Source organism: Asterias amurensis, chromosome 2 (assembly GCF_032118995.1).
Source record: "Asterias amurensis chromosome 2, ASM3211899v1".
Classification (NCBI taxonomy): Eukaryota; Metazoa; Echinodermata; class Asteroidea; order Forcipulatida; family Asteriidae; genus Asterias; species Asterias amurensis.
Window position 1 is genome coordinate 842,811 of NC_092649.1, and position 18,645 is coordinate 861,455.

At 38.4% G+C, this 18,645-nt stretch overlaps 1 protein-coding gene across 4 annotated transcripts in view; it reads left to right on the forward strand.

Moving 5' to 3' along the window:
- Positions 1–18,645, forward strand: part of LOC139949583 (calcium-dependent secretion activator 1-like) — a 69,939-nt gene that overhangs the window by 42,581 nt on the left and 8,713 nt on the right. Inside the window, exons 14-24 of one of the 4 annotated variants that reach the window (XM_071947991.1) lie at positions 107–170; positions 708–831; positions 2,147–2,176; positions 4,143–4,252; positions 8,644–8,667; positions 13,452–13,608; positions 14,239–14,377; positions 15,460–15,615; positions 16,318–16,468; positions 17,063–17,221; positions 18,408–18,515. In XM_071947991.1, the coding sequence (XP_071804092.1) occupies positions 107–170; positions 708–831; positions 2,147–2,176; positions 4,143–4,252; positions 8,644–8,667; positions 13,452–13,608; positions 14,239–14,377; positions 15,460–15,615; positions 16,318–16,468; positions 17,063–17,221; positions 18,408–18,515 (1,222 nt within the window). The remainder of the gene's footprint in view (positions 1–106; positions 171–707; positions 832–2,146; positions 2,177–4,142; positions 4,253–8,643; positions 8,668–13,451; positions 13,609–14,238; positions 14,378–15,459; positions 15,616–16,317; positions 16,469–17,062; positions 17,222–18,407; positions 18,516–18,645) is intronic. The other 3 variants (XM_071947999.1, XM_071948009.1, XM_071948018.1) reach the window with 3 other exon arrangements.

Sequence of the window (18,645 nt, forward strand, 5' to 3'; positions counted from 1 at the left end):
TGGTTGTCAACAGCTTGCAACATTAATTTTGTTGTCGCCATTAATGAGTTAAAACTAAAATAAATAAAATTAAACTAATGTTTTTGGTTCCTGCTGTGTCTCTCAGGTATTGTTTTCCTTTTGGAAGACCAGAGGGTGCTCTCAAGGCGACGTTGTCCTTACTGGAAAGGGTGAGCTGTCTCTAGTGGTCTATTTATATAATGTGATTGTAACACACACTGTATCTCTTATCCCCATGAAATACTGCCGTGGGGATGCCCTATGAGTTTATTTACCCCATGGTAACCTCGACACATTTTCACACTGTCCCCACTTATATTCTGATTCCACTGGGGTTCCAGTTGCATGTTTCAAGAACATCTAGGGTTGGTATTCACCGGGGTATGCATATTTGCCAGGGTAGATCAGGGGTAAAGCGAGCCGAGTGTGAAAGGGCTGGCTGTTATTCGCAAGGGTTGCCCCAGGGGAATCGATTAGTGTGAAAGCACTCTTGTAAACTCTAATGCTGCATTTCCATTGGATTAATAAAATAAAATAAATTCCCATTTTTCAATGTCCACCCAAAAGTTAGATTAAAATTTACTCAGCCAGTTTCCTGTGAGCTTTATTGCTTGATGAAAATAATCTTTTTTTTTTAACATGGCGTCTTTGATGTTAATTTGTTTATGAGATAGAGGTTGTTTAATCTTGACTGTACTTGTTCCCAGGTGTTAATGAAGGACATCGTAACCCCGGTACCTCAGGAGGAGGTACGCTACACAATCAAGAAGTGTCTTGAGAATGCTGCCCTTGTTAATTATGAACGTGTCTCTGCCTACGCCAGGATAGAAGGTATACACAAATGAGCGTCCATCTTTTCTCATATACTCAATTTGTATGAAAAACACCCGTCATTTTCACTTTAAGTTTTTGGCAATATGAGTTTTTATAATAAATTTGCTTTAGATATCTGATGAGAATTTAAACAATACACGGGTTGATTGCCTGTTTTTTTAAAGAAAAAGTAGGATGAGGGGCTTTTTTATTTTTAGAATTAAAAAAAAAAAATATTTGGGGGGTTGAACAAAGAATTGACTTGAGTGGGATTCGAACCAACGACCTCCGGATTAACGTGCCTGCGCTCTACCAACTGAGCTATGTAGCTGTATATTGGCGGTTTCCCTATTTTGTCAATATCTTTGTTCGGGGGTGCCAGTCAGAAGCCAAACAACCGTTAACTGCCATGTAGCCAGGGATCACACCCAAATTACGATACAACTTGGGAAGCGGCAGCTAGGGGATCACCTTAAGGGGATGCGACTTTTTGTTTCAGATATCAATATAAACCACAAGGGAAACTGACTGGGTAAATTTGTAAATGATTTTTGGGGTTGAACAAAGAATTGACTTGAAGAGAATTGAATATGTCAATTCTTTGTTCAACCCCAAAAATCATTTACAAATTTACCCAGTCAATTTCCCTTGTGGCTTATATTGATAATTTTTTTTAGGAAGAAAAAGCCATACAAAAGAATTGCTGGCTTTGAAGCCCTTTGGAGTCTAAAATATGGGTAATTAAAACCAATCGTCTTAAGAAAAGTGCTAACACGAAGCAAAAATACATGACAAATCTTGTCCTTTTTTGGAGGGTTGAGGGGAGGGAAGAGATGGGGCTTCAAAGAAGAGCACAGGCGGGTGCTTTTGTTTACTTGGCCTGACATAAAAAGAGACATTTGAAATCTATTAGGAAAAAAAGATGATAAATCAACTGAATATACTAATTTATTGAGTCATTCCCCTGAATGAAGTGAGCAATCATGGCTAAGATGGTTCACTCAATTGTCCAACAGAAGTCAAATAGGTTGCATGTATCAACAACTGTATATGTACATTGTGTAAGGTTATTGCCTTTTCGAAAACCAGTGGTTTGACTTCAGCTCCAGCTTAGGCCCCAGCATAGACTCTATGCCAGAGCTATAGCTGAAGTGAGCACTGGAGCCTTGGTTTTAAAAGGCCCTCAGGATACATGTACTTGAAAGACTGTTAATACTTGGATTGATCTTATCCAGCTCACACATCATGTTTCTCTCATTCTTCCTTCCTGTCATAACCATATCTGACCTTTTGCATGGTTTGACCTTTGATATTTGACTTATCACATGACCAGAGGATGGTGAGGAGGGGCATGTTCGCAAAGGTGACTTTTGTTGTCTTGGTGTTACGGTGTATTGGTGTTTCGGTGTATTGGTGTATTGGTGTAATGGTGTATTTGTGTATTGGTAATCATGTGTTAAGCCTTAGTTCCTAACATCTCTTTTAACCGTTTTTGCACCGGTACAAAAACAAATTTACAGTGACTCAGGTGTTGGTTTTTCAGAGCTTTCAGAGTAATTTGTTTTATAAATGTCACAATGAAACCATGACCCACTGATGAATGGATTCTGCTGCTCAGAACAAAAACACATTATTCTTCCCTAAATAGAAACAAGTCTTAAACATTTTCCTGACAAATTGGCAAATTTGTGCCAACCCGGTTACACAAGGGTCGCTCAAGGTCGATTATGGCTGTTGCAACTTAATTCAAAATCAAATCTTCTTTGTTGTGATTGTCTTGTTGTGTTCTTGAATCAATTAAACAATGCATGTTGTTATGTAAATTTGGTTGCACATTTTATGTAACGGTTCAGTATGATATTACCATGACCTGCACATTTTGTTGAAAACATTTCTGCACATTAACATTGGGAAGAATTTTCTTATGAACTAATTTTGAAAAACATATATTTGATTAACACCAATGTGATGCACTGCAAACTTGGTAATGTTGGCAGTAACAGGATCTAAGCGAAAACCAGCTATTGCAAAACCCAGGCCTGATACTTCACAGGGGCAACTGAGGGGCATATGCCTCAATTGTTTCAGTCAGTGCCTTGGTGCCCTTTGAAAAAATCCAGTAGAAGTTTCTTTTTACTTAACTCATTTCGGAGCCCTACACATAGAACAAAACTACCTTTCCCTTTTACAAGGGTAAAGTAAAAGGCCTGACAATGGAAGGCAGATTTATTGTTCAAATTTCCTGATTTAAGACTAAATGTCATTTGTTGTTCTTTGCCCCCCCCCCCCCCCCCCCCCCCCGCCCGAAATGATCTACAATTATGAGACACCTTCATTGATAGTAATTTGTATCTGATGGTTTGTGTGACAGCAAATTAACTGTTAACAAATTTTGATCAATCCCAAGTACAAAATTATACAAGCAGAAAATAATTAAGAAAAGATGGTGACTTTTTTGATCGCATTTTGTTTCTCTAAATTCCACTTCAAGTTGCACATTTATGTTGGTTCCTGTGTGAGAATAACCACCTACAATCCCTTTACCCATATCTGTACAGTGTACACTGATTGTTTTAATTACAGTGTTAATGAGTATGTTTTTCTGTTTTTCTTACGGAATGTGCGTATACTTTTTTTGGGATAAATTTATTGTTGTTCAATTTTTGTCAGTAGTTTGATTAATTTATAGAAATTCAATAAATTTGTTGTTAATTGAATGTAAAGTTAAGGAATATATTTTACCAAACAGATACACCTAAGAATAGCATTGATGAACAAATAATGCCTTTGATCCATTGATTTACTGATGATTGATTAGTTTAAAATAAGTAAGTGTTGATTGATCAATTTCTGGATGGATTAATTGAAGGATCAATAATTGATTGATTGATTTTCATGGTTTAAAAGCGCCGGATTAAAACTCTGGTGTTTCTGATCAGCAGAGTGTGGGTTTGAGTTCCAGTCATGACCCTTGTGTCCTTAAGCAAGACTCTTAACCATGATGCTTTGTCCTTTGGATGGGACGTAAAGCTGTTGGTTCCGTGACGTATGTAAAGCACATAAAAGAACCCAGTGCACTTGTAAAAAAAAAGGGGGGGGGGCTTGCCCCGGTTTTCTTGGTTTGATTGGCAGCATGTGGCGCCACAGCACCTTGTAAACCATTGCATTGTGCTATGTCAAAGGAATTAATTTCACAAACCTTGCAGGAAAACTGTTACGTGAAAGTGCCTTGGGTGTCACTGAGTGACAGATTTGCGGGCTACTATTAATATTTTTGATTGATTGGTTGATGGAATGATTGATTGATTGATTGATTGATTGATTAACAGAGAGTCTTAACAGTGAGGGTCTCCCTCCAGAGAAGCGTCTGGAGGATGTTCTCCATCTCGCCGAGCTGTGCATCGATGTCTTGCAACAAAATGAAGAACATCACGCAGAGGTAAGTAAAACATCAGGAAACGCTAGATGGGACTTACCCCCAGGAACGCAATGGTTTACTCTTAGCCTGCTCCGGGGCCCAATTTCATAGCTCTGCTTTAGCACAAAAATAAAGTGAGAAAAACAAAATTGTGCTCATCAGAATAAGGTTACCGGTCCAACTCCCATGTCACATGTACAATTTATGGCTGGTGTTCTTCTCATTAATGCTTAGCAGGGATTTCTTAAGCAGTATTTGCCACTTAATGAGCCCTGATGTCAATGTTACCATGAGGTTATCTGAAATAACTGAGCATCCTTCATTGACAAAATGGATCTAAAGAAAACGGTGTACAGATGGAAGTTTGGGGAGATGGGGGTTGTGAGAACTTGAGATCAGGGCACAACTTCATCAAGCTGCTAAAAACGGAAAACTACTGCTAAACAAATTATGCTTGGCAAACAATAAGCAGGAAACCAGCCACAGATAGTACATAGTGCACATATTACATAGTTGGTAACCTTGTATTGGTAACTATCGAACTCCTTTTAGTGCTCGGGCATAGGATGTTAGGAGGTCATTGTCACTTGGGAAAGGATGACAGTTTTATTGGATTGTTTGAGTTAATCATCAGAGCTCAGTTTCTTAGAGCTGCTTTATAGCCATATTTTGTGCTTCTTGCACAATTAACATTTCCTAGTGCTGCTAACGATAAGAACATGAATAGGCATGCTAACCTTTTCAGTGCTTACTGCACGAAAATGAATGACAAACAATACAAATCCACTCAAAGCACAAAATGGCCGCCTAATTTTCTTGCTAACAAACCTGTGAAATACGTTCACACCTTTTCTGCTACAGTAAGCATGAAAATTTGCTTACCGTTAAACAGCAGTTTAAAAAAACAAGACACAAACAAAATGATGAAAGAGGTGGGCTGATTCCCATGCAGTCACAGCACTCTATGCATGCAGTGCAGTTTACATTAATGGTTGGTAAATCAGAACAAAATTGACTTCTTGAAACTACTATATAGAGAGCCAGTAGGTTATGCAAAAATGCCTTAATTATGCATGACATGTGCATGCTCATACATATGCATCAGATGGGCAGGTTATTGGCAGGTCACAAGCCTTACCCACAACCTCCTCCCCCCTCGCATTTGTGGCAATGTATTCCCCCATCCCCTGGCATTCATCGTTCGCAGTGGTTGATTATCTAGTTAGTGAAGTGGTACTGAATACCGGCCATTGCCATACTTTTTTATTTGTATTTGTTCAATTCATTTGTTTGCTACTATTATCTCCAGCTACAAAGAGATGTTTATAAGTGGATTAGCCTTCGGAATCCTGCTGCCCCCAACCCAACCTCTCCATCCCCTTCCCTACACATACACTTCTACCAAACCTCTAACTGATTCTTTCACCCAATATTCTATCTGCACCTCTCTAAACGCCCATCAAGCCCCAACCCGACCCCTCCTTCCCCTATGCCTGGCCTCCCCCAAAACACACACACTTGTCCCAAACTTCTAACCTATTCTTCTACCCAAGATTCTATGTACATCTCTAACCCCCCCCCCCCCCCCGCCCACTTAACCGCCCTTCTTCCCCTTACCCCTTTTACGCCTCCCCAACACGTACACTTGCCCCACCTCTCCCAAACCTCTACCCTATCATTTCACCCAAGATGCTACACTTGCCTCTCTTTACCCCACCTAACCCCCACCTCCAGCCCTTACCCCTTACGTCCCCACACCCAGTCTGTTTCTGAAATAATAAAAGCCCTAGAACGTTTTGGCCATACATGTACCATGGTGGCCTGTCTCTTGATAGAATGTGATTTCAGGCCTGCTTGTTACCTTTTAACTATCCACTATTTGCTCTTTTCCTTGCCCTACAACATGTGCATACTATGTCATGTACATCATGCTTTATACATTTATGACGTACGGTGTACCATTTCCAAATCTATGAAAAAGGGGCCAGACTACTTTTTCCTCAGTTTGTTTACATCAATTATTGTTAATGGGACAAAGGATGTTACTATGGATCCTCGCCTCTGTTCTTTTCACCTACTTCCAGTCTCCATCACTATTGCTGCCCCCCCCCTTTCCATGGTCGGCAAACAGTTCCACTATGCCTCTTCAAGCAGTCATTAGTTTCACAGTTTATGCCCCATGTAAAACCATTTTTCTTTCTAACCCTTCATGTTGTAAGAAGACCAAAATACATTGTCCTCACTTCATCACCGCCTTGCATTCCCCTCCCCACAATGCTGGGGCTCTTTTCAACCTCTTTCTCAACCTCTCACCTTGAATCCAGCCCGATCCCTCTCACACCCCCTTTCCAATTGAGATGTCCAAACTTTCATCAAGGCCATGTTGATTTTGATGGCTGTGGCTGTTGCTAAGGACAGCCTAGCTATGCTTCAATGCATGTCACCATGGGGATCAAGGTGTAGCCGCAGTTGACAAATCAAACTCGGCCTTACTCTTCAACACAAGCTTCTCCTTTTCTTCTCTGCAGTTCTCACTTGTTCTTGATTTATCGCTACTCTAAATCTGGAGATCCCAGACCCCTTCCCCCACCATGTAAAATATTCTACAACGTCTCTTTTATATTACTTCTTCATGTCTTCAAAATCATATCCCCTGTACTGCTCAAATCTAACATATTGCCGTTTTACACTTCCTTGACTTTAAATACCAGTTCCCTTTTCCCCACAACCCCAATATACTTTTTATCAACACTCCTCTTCAAGTAGATTCCTTGGTTTCTCACTTGTCAGCTTGTCTAATCCCCTTTTCCTTTTCTTAAGCTTCCTCTATTCCTTATCATCTTTCCTAATCCCCTTGCTGCTTTCCCTTATCCTCTTTTCATGCCCCTTCTCCCCTTGTCTTCTTCCTTATCTCCTTGTCCTTTCTTATTTCCTTGCTGTCTTACCTTATCCCATTGTCCTTTTTCCGTATTCTCTTTTCCTTTTTCTTATTCCTTTGTTCCTTTTCCTTATCTTCTTTCTTGTCCTCTTTCCTTATCTATTTGCCATTTTGTTCTGATCCCCTTTTATTCGTCCTTTATCCTCTTCCATAATACCAAACTTATCTTTACTCATTTCTTTGTCTTGTCTTTTCTTATCCTCCTTGCCCTCTCCTCCTTAAAGCCAATAATTAAAGGCAGTGGACACTATTGGTACAGTAATTACTCAAAATAATTATAAGCATAAAACCTTACTTGGTAACGAGTAATGGGGAGCTGTTGGTAGTATAAACCATAGTGAGAAACGGCTCCCTTTGAAGTAACATAGCTTTCTAGATAGAAGTAATTTTCTCTCAGAATTAGATTTTGAGGTCTCGAAAATCAAGCATCTGAAAGCACAGAACTTCTTGTGACAAGGGTGTTTTTTCGTTTATTATTATCTCGCAACTTCAACTACCAATTGAACTCAAATTTTCACAGGGTTTGTTATTTTGTGCATATGTTGAGATAAACCAAGTGAGAAGACTGGTCTTTGACAATTAGTGTCCAGTGTCTTTAAGGCTGATCCCAATCAATGTATCTTGAATCCCAAGGCCATTCAATCTATTAAATGTGATTCGCATCCACAAAATAAAAACTCAATCATCTGTGACTAAGAATTCTTCAGTCCTGTGATCTTGAATCTCGTGACATACTCATCTTCGCATTTGCATCTGCAAGAAGTACGAATGTAGCTTGAAACATTTCACTACAATCCGGTCCACACATTTTGACGTCACAAATTTGCAACGAATAGTTCGCAACAGTTTAGCTGTCCTTAACTGCTGAACATTTGCTGTGAGAACAGCAAGTCAAAATTTACTTCGCAATCGCATTAGTAGGAAGTATGAGTGGAAATGCGATATGAAATGCAGATGCCAGTGTTAGAAATTTTTGCATCGTTTATTTAGTAATTTCAACTTGAAATATGAGCCGCATCTACAAGTAATGATAATTATAATTTCGTATTACTCAGGGCCACATTGACAAAAATAGTCTAATATATTACACACACATAAAAAAAAAACATTAAAAAAATAATAAAAAATGCCAAGCCCAATTGCCACCAAAATAGGGACCTGCTTTGTGACACCACTACATTAGTCTTCAGTTCCACATCAAGTATAAACCAGCCCCAACCCCAGTCCCAAAGAGTCCTGTATCATAACCCACCCCTCCTTTCCAGTACCCATCAATTTGACCCCCACCACACCCACTCTCGAACCCTACCCCGTAGCCCCCCCCCCCACCCCTCTATCAAGCCACTCTTTCATAAGCATTCACATTTATTGTATCCATCATATTTTGATCCCTTTGTCTTTTGATATATATTTTTTTATCTCCTCCTACCTTCGTCGCCATCACCATTCCATTTTTTCCTCCATCTCGACGCAGCGCGACAAACACAAAGAATCTCAGGTATAATTGTATTTGCCATCCCAACATATTTTGCTTGTGTGTATAAACAGGCTATCAAAATCATTTCTTTTAATCATTATTATTATTTTTTTTTGAAAAAAAGCTGCTTTGTTTTCCTTTTCTTTTTTCTAACTTCCCCCAACCTGCATTCATAAAGCTGGATGAATGTTAACCAGATCATGTATACTTTATTTGTTTATTTATTTCTATTTATTTATTTTTTACATCAATGACTGTGACAGTGTTTTTTGTTTTATGCTGCTTGAAGATGTACCACCAACTGCCAGATGTTTGTCCTTTTTGTATATTGGAAGCTTTTCCAAATATAAACAAATAAAAATAGTAAGATTTTGGAAATCTTAATTGAAATTTGTAGAACTCAGTTTTTCTTTTGCTGTTTAACTGCAAATTTCAAGACATGAATAAAAAAGGGTCATTTTGCTGGTATTGAACAAAATACCAAAGAAAAATCCTTGATTGAAATATTTCCTTCAAGAAACCATCTGTCTGAGGCCACTGCTGTGGCTTCTTGCCGGAAACATTCTAAAATCCCTGTGCTAAAAGCTTTGGTTTTTAAAATCAATGGTGATTTTTGTTGGGTAGCCGAAGCTGTTACTATTGGAAACAATGGCATAGTTGGGGTAGGTACATCTTGAAACAGTTATTTCTGTCCACGCCTAACACCACTAACTGTTTTTCTTTTGCATTTTACTCTCGATCATTCAGGCCGTTTCTTTACCTTCATTGTGTCTGACTTTTGTATCTCACTAACACGCAAAATCAAGCCAAATTTTAGCATTTATTTATAATTCTGTGCTTCGATTCATTTCTTTTTACAAATTATTTTTATTAAGTATTTATAATTATTGTGATATCCAGTCTGTACTTCCGAAATTTTGAAGGAAAAACCCCCCATCATATCTAGCCTGGATGGCGACCATTAATTGATGATGGCTATACAAGTGATATGTCAGTGACTTGTGTATTGACCTAGGTGCATTCACAATGCGCCTATCATGCCTGCTATATTTGTAGTCAAAATGAACAAAAGGGAATTGACTCCAAAGATGGTTGAAATGGCTAGATGTGCATGGGGGGGAGGGGGGGTGGGCAGGGGGCAAGAAGTCAACCTTCCGAGTGCCGATTAATCATGATATCTGTAGGTGAAGTTAAAGAACATTACATATTTTGTTGATGGTTGACCGGTTGCTGATAACCTTTTAATTATTACATGTATGATTTATCATGTAATGGAAAGTTACAACAAATCGCTCAACCACCAACTTTGCCTTGAAAAAGGCAAGGCAAGCCAACTGGCCAGAAATAGAGTTACAAATGGGTGCTGGTTGGCTTGTGTGTAATGCGCGAGTCTCTCACCACTTTGCCCCTGGCTCGATATCTGGCCACGGTCATACATGTACATGTATGTGAGAATTTAGTCTAAATTATAACGGTGACAAATAGGAAACAAGAAGAAATGCTTAGTTTTAGATGTGGGAGGAAAACCCCAAAGGGGGGAAAACCAACACAATCAGGTCGGGACTGTTAACCAATCCATATGCAAGGCTCTGGTCTGAGGTGGGATTTGAACCGGGTAACACAGAGGTGAACCTACTGTTTGATAATAAAGTTTCCCATTTGTGAACAATTACCAATAAAGCTATTTCTATAACTTAATGTAACCATTTATAAAAAACAATTTAACAGTAAAACAAAACGTCTTGCATATTTGTTTTCTTTGATTATCTTCTTCACCACTCTTTTATCCTCTCTTTATTCCTATTTTGCAGTAGATGTTTTTAACAAGATGGTATATCATTGACTTGGGTGGGGTCCTGTCAAAAAAAAGTTACAGGGAAAAAAATACAGAAATTGCATCTTGTGCTTTGAAGAAGTGCAATTTAACAAGTATTTTGGCATGTTTTTAGTTTTCTGGTCTCATTAAAGTTGGTCTACCGGTAATCTGTTTTAAAATCAGTTGTCATCTTCTCATTGATGAAGATGTTTCTAGTTACTATAAAAGCATTTTTTAAAGGGGCAGTGGACACTATTGGTAGTTACTCAAAATAATTATTAACATAAAAAATTACTTGGTAGCGAACATTGGAGAGCTGTTGATAGTATAAAACATTGTGAGAAACGGCTCTCTCTGAAGTAACAAAGTTTTTGAAAAAAGAGCAAACTTCTCACTCAAAATTTTTTTAGGCATCTGAAAGCTCACCAATTTTTGCATCAAGGGTGTTTTTTCTTCCATGTTCTCTTGCAACGTCGATGACCAATTGAGTCTGGGTTCCCACAGAATTAGTTTTTTGCAAATTGTTGGGATACACCAAGTGAGAATACTGGTCTTTGACATTAACCAAGCGTGTTCAATGCCTTTAATCATCATTTAATTGTTTATCAATGCTGTACCATCAATTTTATTCATTTGATTTCTTTTTTTGTCTCTGTTTTTAACTTTTAACAAATTGATTATTATTAATCAGTGTGTTAACTGCAGCAAGAGTGCAACTAATAAATCTAAAAGTCGCCTGGGCCCAATTTGATAAACCCTGTAAGCTCCAACATCTTGCTGAGCACAGAGAAATCTTGCTTAGAAGAAACCGGTTACCAGCCCATAATTCCATAAAGTTTGCACTGTTGCAACTGGTGTCCCACTCTATTTTTGCTTAGCAAAGAGCTTTGCTGGGCAGGATTTCCTGCTTATAACAACTTTATGAAATTGGGCTCTTTGCTTTTGCTAAGCAATTGTTAATTTCAGTTGTTCCAACTCGCCTGATGGTCATCATGAGAGCTGCAAATTCTCTCGGATTCTTCAGAAAATTCCTTAAACCTCCCCCAATGTTTCAATGTTTTTATGAACAAAATTGAAAATCTTTCCGATTATGAAACCTCTGTCCCCATGCTACTGAAAGTAATTTAGCAGCTCTGCAGCACCCAATGAATAAATCTTGCTAGCCACATTGTGTGGTTACAATGCAGTGTGCATTTGAGGGGAATGCACGGCACTTAGTTCAAAATCATATCCTTACAACCATTTTGACTCCTAAAATGGCAGTGGGCGAACAGTAAAAGCATTTGATGTCAGTACCAGGGGTCGATAGTCCCTTTCTGTTTAATAAAAGGAGACTTTGGAATGTAGGTGGCAGCAGACATAAAAGCAGTGGACACTATTGGTAATTACTCAAAATAATTATTATCATAAAACCTCACTTGGTAACGTGTAATGGGGAGAGGTTGATAGTATAACAAATTGTGAGAAACGGCTCTTTCTGAAGAGACATTTGATTTCGAGACCTCAGATTTAGATTTTGAGGTCTCGAAATCAGGCGTCTGAAAGCACACAACTTTGTCTGACAAGGGCGTTTTTACTGTCATAGTTATCTCGTAACTTTGATGACTAATTGAGCTCAAATTTTCACAGGTTTGTTAATTTATGCATGTGTTGAAATACACCAAGTGAAAAGACTGGTTTTTGAAAATTGCCAGTAGTGTCCACTGTCTTTAACCAGGTAAATTGCCATTGTTTGCATAGTGTCTGAGCTTGTGCACAATTCTGAGAACATTGGATTTGCCTGCTGCCACCTAGGGTCCCCGAGAGTCTGTCATTAAAAGATGGCACTGCATACCAGCAGGTCTCTTGATTTTTTAGTTGTGACCAAAATCTGTTTCAATTGATGCTTAAAAATCTAAACTAAAACACCACTGCTGCACGCCTACAGTTTCGCTACTTTCGGCACAAAGCTGGCACACGATCGTGTGCAATTTCACCACAAATCACCCATGTTTTCCTTCAGAAGCATTTCTTATGACAGATAGTTTTAATTCTAAGAAGACTTCAGTCTTTGAAGAATGTTTGGTATGAAAAATCCAAGCCCAGTTATTATACCTTGCATAAATCAATTACAAACTAGCTCAATGCAACTCCTATAGGCTTCTGGTCATTAATGTAACCAGTTTGTATGAGGTGGGTGTGGTTTACAGTTATAACACACTTGGTTGGTTGTGATCAATGGACAGAAGTACCTCAAATAATGTCTTCATAAAAATCATTTGACCTAATGGCTCAGATTGATAACATTAATTTTGATACATTTTTGGGTACAAATTTCTCCGTTGATTTCCATCTGTTTTTGTTGCAAAATTTTTCAAAGTTCCTTCAAACTTTTTTAGAATTAGTCCTCCCGCACAATTCTTATTAGTTTGGTTATCTCTTCTGATTTTTTCAACAAAAATATCCCCACAGCTAGGGTTAGGCTTCAAAGTCTTAAATGCTTAGTGTGTCTTGTGCAATAACCTAACAAGCTAACTCTAACAGCAGCACTGGCTTTAACACACAATCAGATAATCGCCATAAGCCTTTTTGAGGTACGGCAGACGTGATAGGAATGTACTGTTTGGTTTGGGTGTTTACACACACATTTACCCAAACCTTATAGTGTTGTAGCATTGTGTCCACCACAACTCAAAAAGACTTATTGCAAAATGCTTTATTTAGTAACACAAACCAACTTGGTCCAAATTGAAAATGGCCTCCAAGTTAAGTTAATCCAGATCAAGAAAGAGTTAATCTAGATTAAGCCAATCCAAGTTTAAGTTAAACCAGATTAACATGTAATCCAAGTTAAGTTAATTCAGATCTAGCGGCAGGTTAACCCAGCGTTAACCCAGCCATAGAGAGCACTAAAACCAGATCATATACAAACTACAAGCGCTTAATAACTCAACGATTCTCATCAGGACAACTTCTTTACCAATACTTTTCTACTCTCTTTCCCTTGAAGGCATTTGCATGGTTCAGTGAATTACTGGTAGAACATGCAGAGATCTTTTGGTCGCTGTTTGCTGTGGATATGGACAGCGCCCTCGAGGTTCAACCCCCTGACACCTGGGACAGCTTCCCTCTGTTTCAGCTGCTCAATGACTACCTTCGTCTGGAAAGTAGGTGCTCTTTTATGAATTGCGGCTTTCTACAGAGAATTACTGTAAATTTAAAAGATGTTATTTTCGCATCGGTGATAAAGAACATAATTTGTTTTACCCTTACACCGATGTGTATTCAGCACTGATGTATTACTCCCAGATCTCAGGAAAAAGTACTTGGTGAGTCCACAGTGCTTAATACCTATCTGAGTAAAAAGGGTCAAACAAATTATATAACATGTATAACAATACTTGGTTCTTATTTAGTGTTTTTATTACATTCGAAGAACAACTCAAGTACTCTTTAAGGTTTCTGTGGAGCTGTTTCCAAAATTAAAGACCCATTTATTATGTATCGGCACCATGTAACGCTTTACAAGATCCTGTGGCCAAATTTGCAATGAATAAATGAATGAGGACAACTGGGGCGGAGCATGCAGGAGGGGAACAAGACCAAATGGGTAGGACAGTTAGAAGGGATCACAGTAAGGGCAAATTAAAATGCATTACTGTTGCTCAGAACCATGCTTCCCCACGCATGACCAACAATAAACTGAATAATAAAGATCTCCCAGAGTTTGTCTAATAAAGATCTCCCATAAAGGACTCTAGTAACATTGATGTTTGTTAAATTATTTTGTGGCACAGATTTGAACGGTGGACGGTTTCACATGCATCTACAGGACACGTTTGCCCCTCAGGTCATTCGCTATGTAGACTTGATGGAGTCGTCTATTGCACAATCCATCCATAGGGGCTTCGAAAGAGAGAAATGGGAGCCCAAAGGGTGAGTAAATGACTGAAACCTCTGACACAGCTAGTATGTTAAAGGCAGTGGACACTATTGGTAATTGTCAAAGACCAATTGTCTCACTTGGTGTATCTCAACATTTGCATAAAATAACAAACCTGTAAAAATTTGAGCTCAATCGGTCGTTGAAGTTGCCAGATATGAATGAAATAAAAAACACCCTTGTCACACGAAGTGCGCTTTCAGATGCTTGATTTTGATACCTCAAATTCTAAATCTGAGGTCTCAAATCAAATTCGCTGAAAATTACTTTTTTTCCCCCGAAAACTACGTTACTTTACGTTACTATCAACAGCTCCCCATTACTTATCACCAAGTAGGGTTTTATGCGAATCATTATTTTGAGTAATAACCAATAGTGTCCACTGCCTTTAATTTTCATGTGCTGCATATAATTGTTTAAGTAATGGAAGACTTTTAGGACGCTTGATGGCAGGAGACTTACCAGGTAAAATCCATTGTTATTGGCATGCGCAGAACTACATTACTAATGGAAATTTACCCGGTAAGTCTGCTGCCAGCTAGTATTCTGAAGGTCTCCCATTGCAAGATACAAGGAGTTTTGAAATAGGTTTAAAGGGACACTATACGTTTGGTAATCACTCGAGAGTGCACTCTTAAAATTGTTGGCGATAAAAACTTTTGTTTTAAAAATGTCACTGAGAAGTACATGTATTAATGTGGTTATTTGCAATAAGGTATTCGTTTTTGTGCCTCAATTTTTTATTTTTCGAAGCGTTACCAAAGAGCCCTTCTCAGATTGTGTATTCCTATTAGGGATTATTCTTTCTGCATGGACATATACTCGCTCCAGATTAAAGAAAAGACTCGACCACCTTTTGAAACTCCTTACTTGCACATCCCTAGAAATCAAAGGTCTTTAAAAAAATTAAAACGGGGAATGTTTCTTTTTTTGATAAACAATTACTTTGGAGGCCACCAGGAGCTTCAAAACATGCAAAACCATTTTTTTGAAATCCTGACTGCAAATGAAAAGCAACAATTGGATAAAGAGTGCATGACTATGTCTTTGATGTAATTCTCTTGTACATATGAAGTAATGGGACAGAAACCTCCGAGGACCTATTTTGGAAGCTGGACGCCCTGCAGACGTTCATCCGAGACCTGCACTGGCCCCAGGAGGAGTTTGCCAAGCACCTAGACCACCGTCTCAAGCTCATGGCTGCTGATATGATTGAATCATGCGTCAATAGGTTGGTGCTTTTCAGCTGGGATCAATTTCCTAGAGTTGCTTAAGAGGAAAGGAAACCATTGGTTTTTGGAACTGTTCTATTGTTTCCATCCTAAATCCAGGCATGCAGCTTTTCAGCTGATCATCTGAGTTCCCTTTTTCGTTTCACAACTTTAGGCCATTTCCTTTTTTTTTTCTGCAATTAGAAAGTTGAAAACATGTTAAGATGTAAATAATAAAACTTACTTGTGAAAAATTCATTTCAAAAGGTGGGTTACACGTAGGACTTTTCAGGTTTTGTTTTGACACATTTATGATTAGCCAAGGAACATGGTGAATTAAGGGCGGAGCTTGAGGAATTAAACTTTGAAATTAGCGGATAGTTTTGCCATTTGCAGTATAAGTTTGTCTGCTCATAACTATAATGTTGTGTTGTCTGGATTTCATAAAACTTTTGTTGGAGCTTCTGTTAAATGAAGTTTCTTGATCAAGAGTGGTCTCCAAAGTAATTGTTTGACTAAAAGAAACATCATTGTCAAACAAATTATATATTTTTTACTTTTAAACTTTAGTATGAATTTTTTAAAATTGCCCTTTGATCACTATAAATGAAATTCCAACAGCACTGGGACAATGAGTTGTCTTTAAGATGTTAATTTCTAGGTTTTTCAAACAATAGGCAGAACAATCACTCTAGTATTTTGCTTCTTCAATGTGACTCTAGGACGATGAAAGCATTTGAAGTATGGGTCAAGAAAGGTCGGGTAAACTGTGATTACCGCGTGCCCTCTGAGATGTGCGTCATGATGAACGTATTGACCGATGCCAAGGTCCAATCGTCAAAGCTCTGCCCCGTCTCTAAGGACCAGGAGAATGTAAGTTCAAGTCCACAGAACAATTACCACTAATGTCCAAAATACATATCTACTCGATTTCAAAAGATGGTCCTATAACCAAAATATATTTTTCATGACAAACCCTGTTCAGGCCCAGGAGAAGGGGAGCAGCGTGCCCCTGGTGGCAGTTGATTTGGTGGATGACCCTAATCAGTGAAGGCCAAGTAAAAGAAAATACCAGTTGATCGTCTGGGTTTTTCCAAAATGAGGAGGATGAGGACCTTTTAAAATGTGTATTTGTTATTTCTTTCAAAGGTGGCTGCCAAACATTTTAATTCAAGCTGGCCACCATTCTTCAGTTTAAAGTTACCACCTACTTTATGTTGTTACAAGTTCATAAAACATTAACAATTTTAAATGAGAATACACAGAAATTTTGGTGTATAACGCATGTAAATAACCTAGTGCACTTATTAAAAAGAGAAGGGGTTCGCCCCGGTGTTCCTGGCTATGGCTGCTGGATGTGCCGTAGCACCCTGTACATGTAAACCCTTATAAATTAAATCTTTCTTAGAGTTTCTGTATACTCAACGACTTTTTTTATGATGTGATTTGTATATGATTTGTTACCAGCATCAGTACCACACCAAGATTGACGATGTCGTTCAGACGCAGAGTTCCATACTGATCAATACGTTGGTAGCCAAGATGCGTTGCGTCTTAGAGGGCATGCTCTCTAAACTGGCTCGATACGACGAGGGTACATTCATGGCTTCCATTCTCTCCTTCACGGTAAGTCGTCATTGTCATTCGTATGAAAACTATGTGGACTTCTTTTTTTAATATTTTATAAAACTAAAAACAGTTGGGTGTCAGGGCCGAGTGGTTAAGAGCATCAAATTCAAGTTCTGGTGGTTTAGCCATCGAGGTGTGGGTTCAAATCCCGGTTATGACACTTGTGTCCTTGAGTAAGATACTTTACTATAATTGCTTCTCTTCACCCAGGGGTATAAATGGGTACCTGTGAGGGTAGAAGTTGATATTGTGAATGAAAAGCTTTCAGAGCGCCACGGCAGCTCTTCGGCTGTATACTCCCTATTGAGAGCTGAGAAAGAATAAAGGGATGTTTATTGGCCCAATGACCAGGGGACTAATGTAAAGCGCATTGATACGGTTATTGTGAAATGCGCGTTTTAAGAATTTGTTAATCTAGTGAAAGGAATTAAAAGATACAATACCAGAAATAGAACTTTGAATGAGAAAATAAAGATAAATACAAATATTCAAAATTGTATAAAATACCAAGCCAGTGAGTGGCAAGGAGGAACAGGTGACCAGCACCTCTACAAAGCCATCCTGCCACAATAATTGTCAACAAATACCCCGCCCTTCAGATTTTGAAGATAAAAAAAGGAATTTAAAAAAGCATGTACTAGGCTGAAGCGACAATCAAATTGGACATTAGAGGCAACAGCTTTATGACATCCACGCACACATTTCATTTGCTGAGAGTAATCGTACCTAAAGTGTCTTCCTTGAGAACAGGAACAAATCTGCAGTCTTAAAGACTCTGGACTCTTTTGGTAATGTCAAAGACCAGTCTTCTATCTCAACATATGCATAAAATAATAAACCTGTGAAAATTTCAGCTCAATTTGTCATCGAAGTTGCGAGATAGTAATGGAAGAAAAACAACCTTGTCACACTAAGTTGTTTACTTTTAGATGGTTGATTTCAAGACCTCAATTCTAAATCTGAGATCTCAAAATCAATTTCGTGGAAAATTACTTCTTTCTAGAAAACTAAATCACTTTAGAGGGAGCCGTTTCTCACAATGTTTTATACCACCAACCTCTCCCCATTACTCGTCACCAAGTAAGGTTTTATGCTAATAATTATTTTGAGTAATTACCAATAGTGTCCACTGCCTTTAAAAAAAAAAAAAATTAAAACTTATGTTTGTTTTTTGTTTGTACAGAAACCAGGATCGGAGGTGGCTGATGACTACGCTTGCTTTGTCTGTGAGAATCTAGATGAAGTCAGAGAATGTCTACATGATGATGAGTTCATCTATTCGCTATTTGATGTGAGTTAAGGGTTGTTAAAAGACCATGCTTTATTATCTTTTTAAATTGTCTTCCATCTTTGTAACATTTTGGAAACATTTCTAGTGTGAGTTTGTTTGTAGAGTAATGATTCTAACTAAAATAAAACTG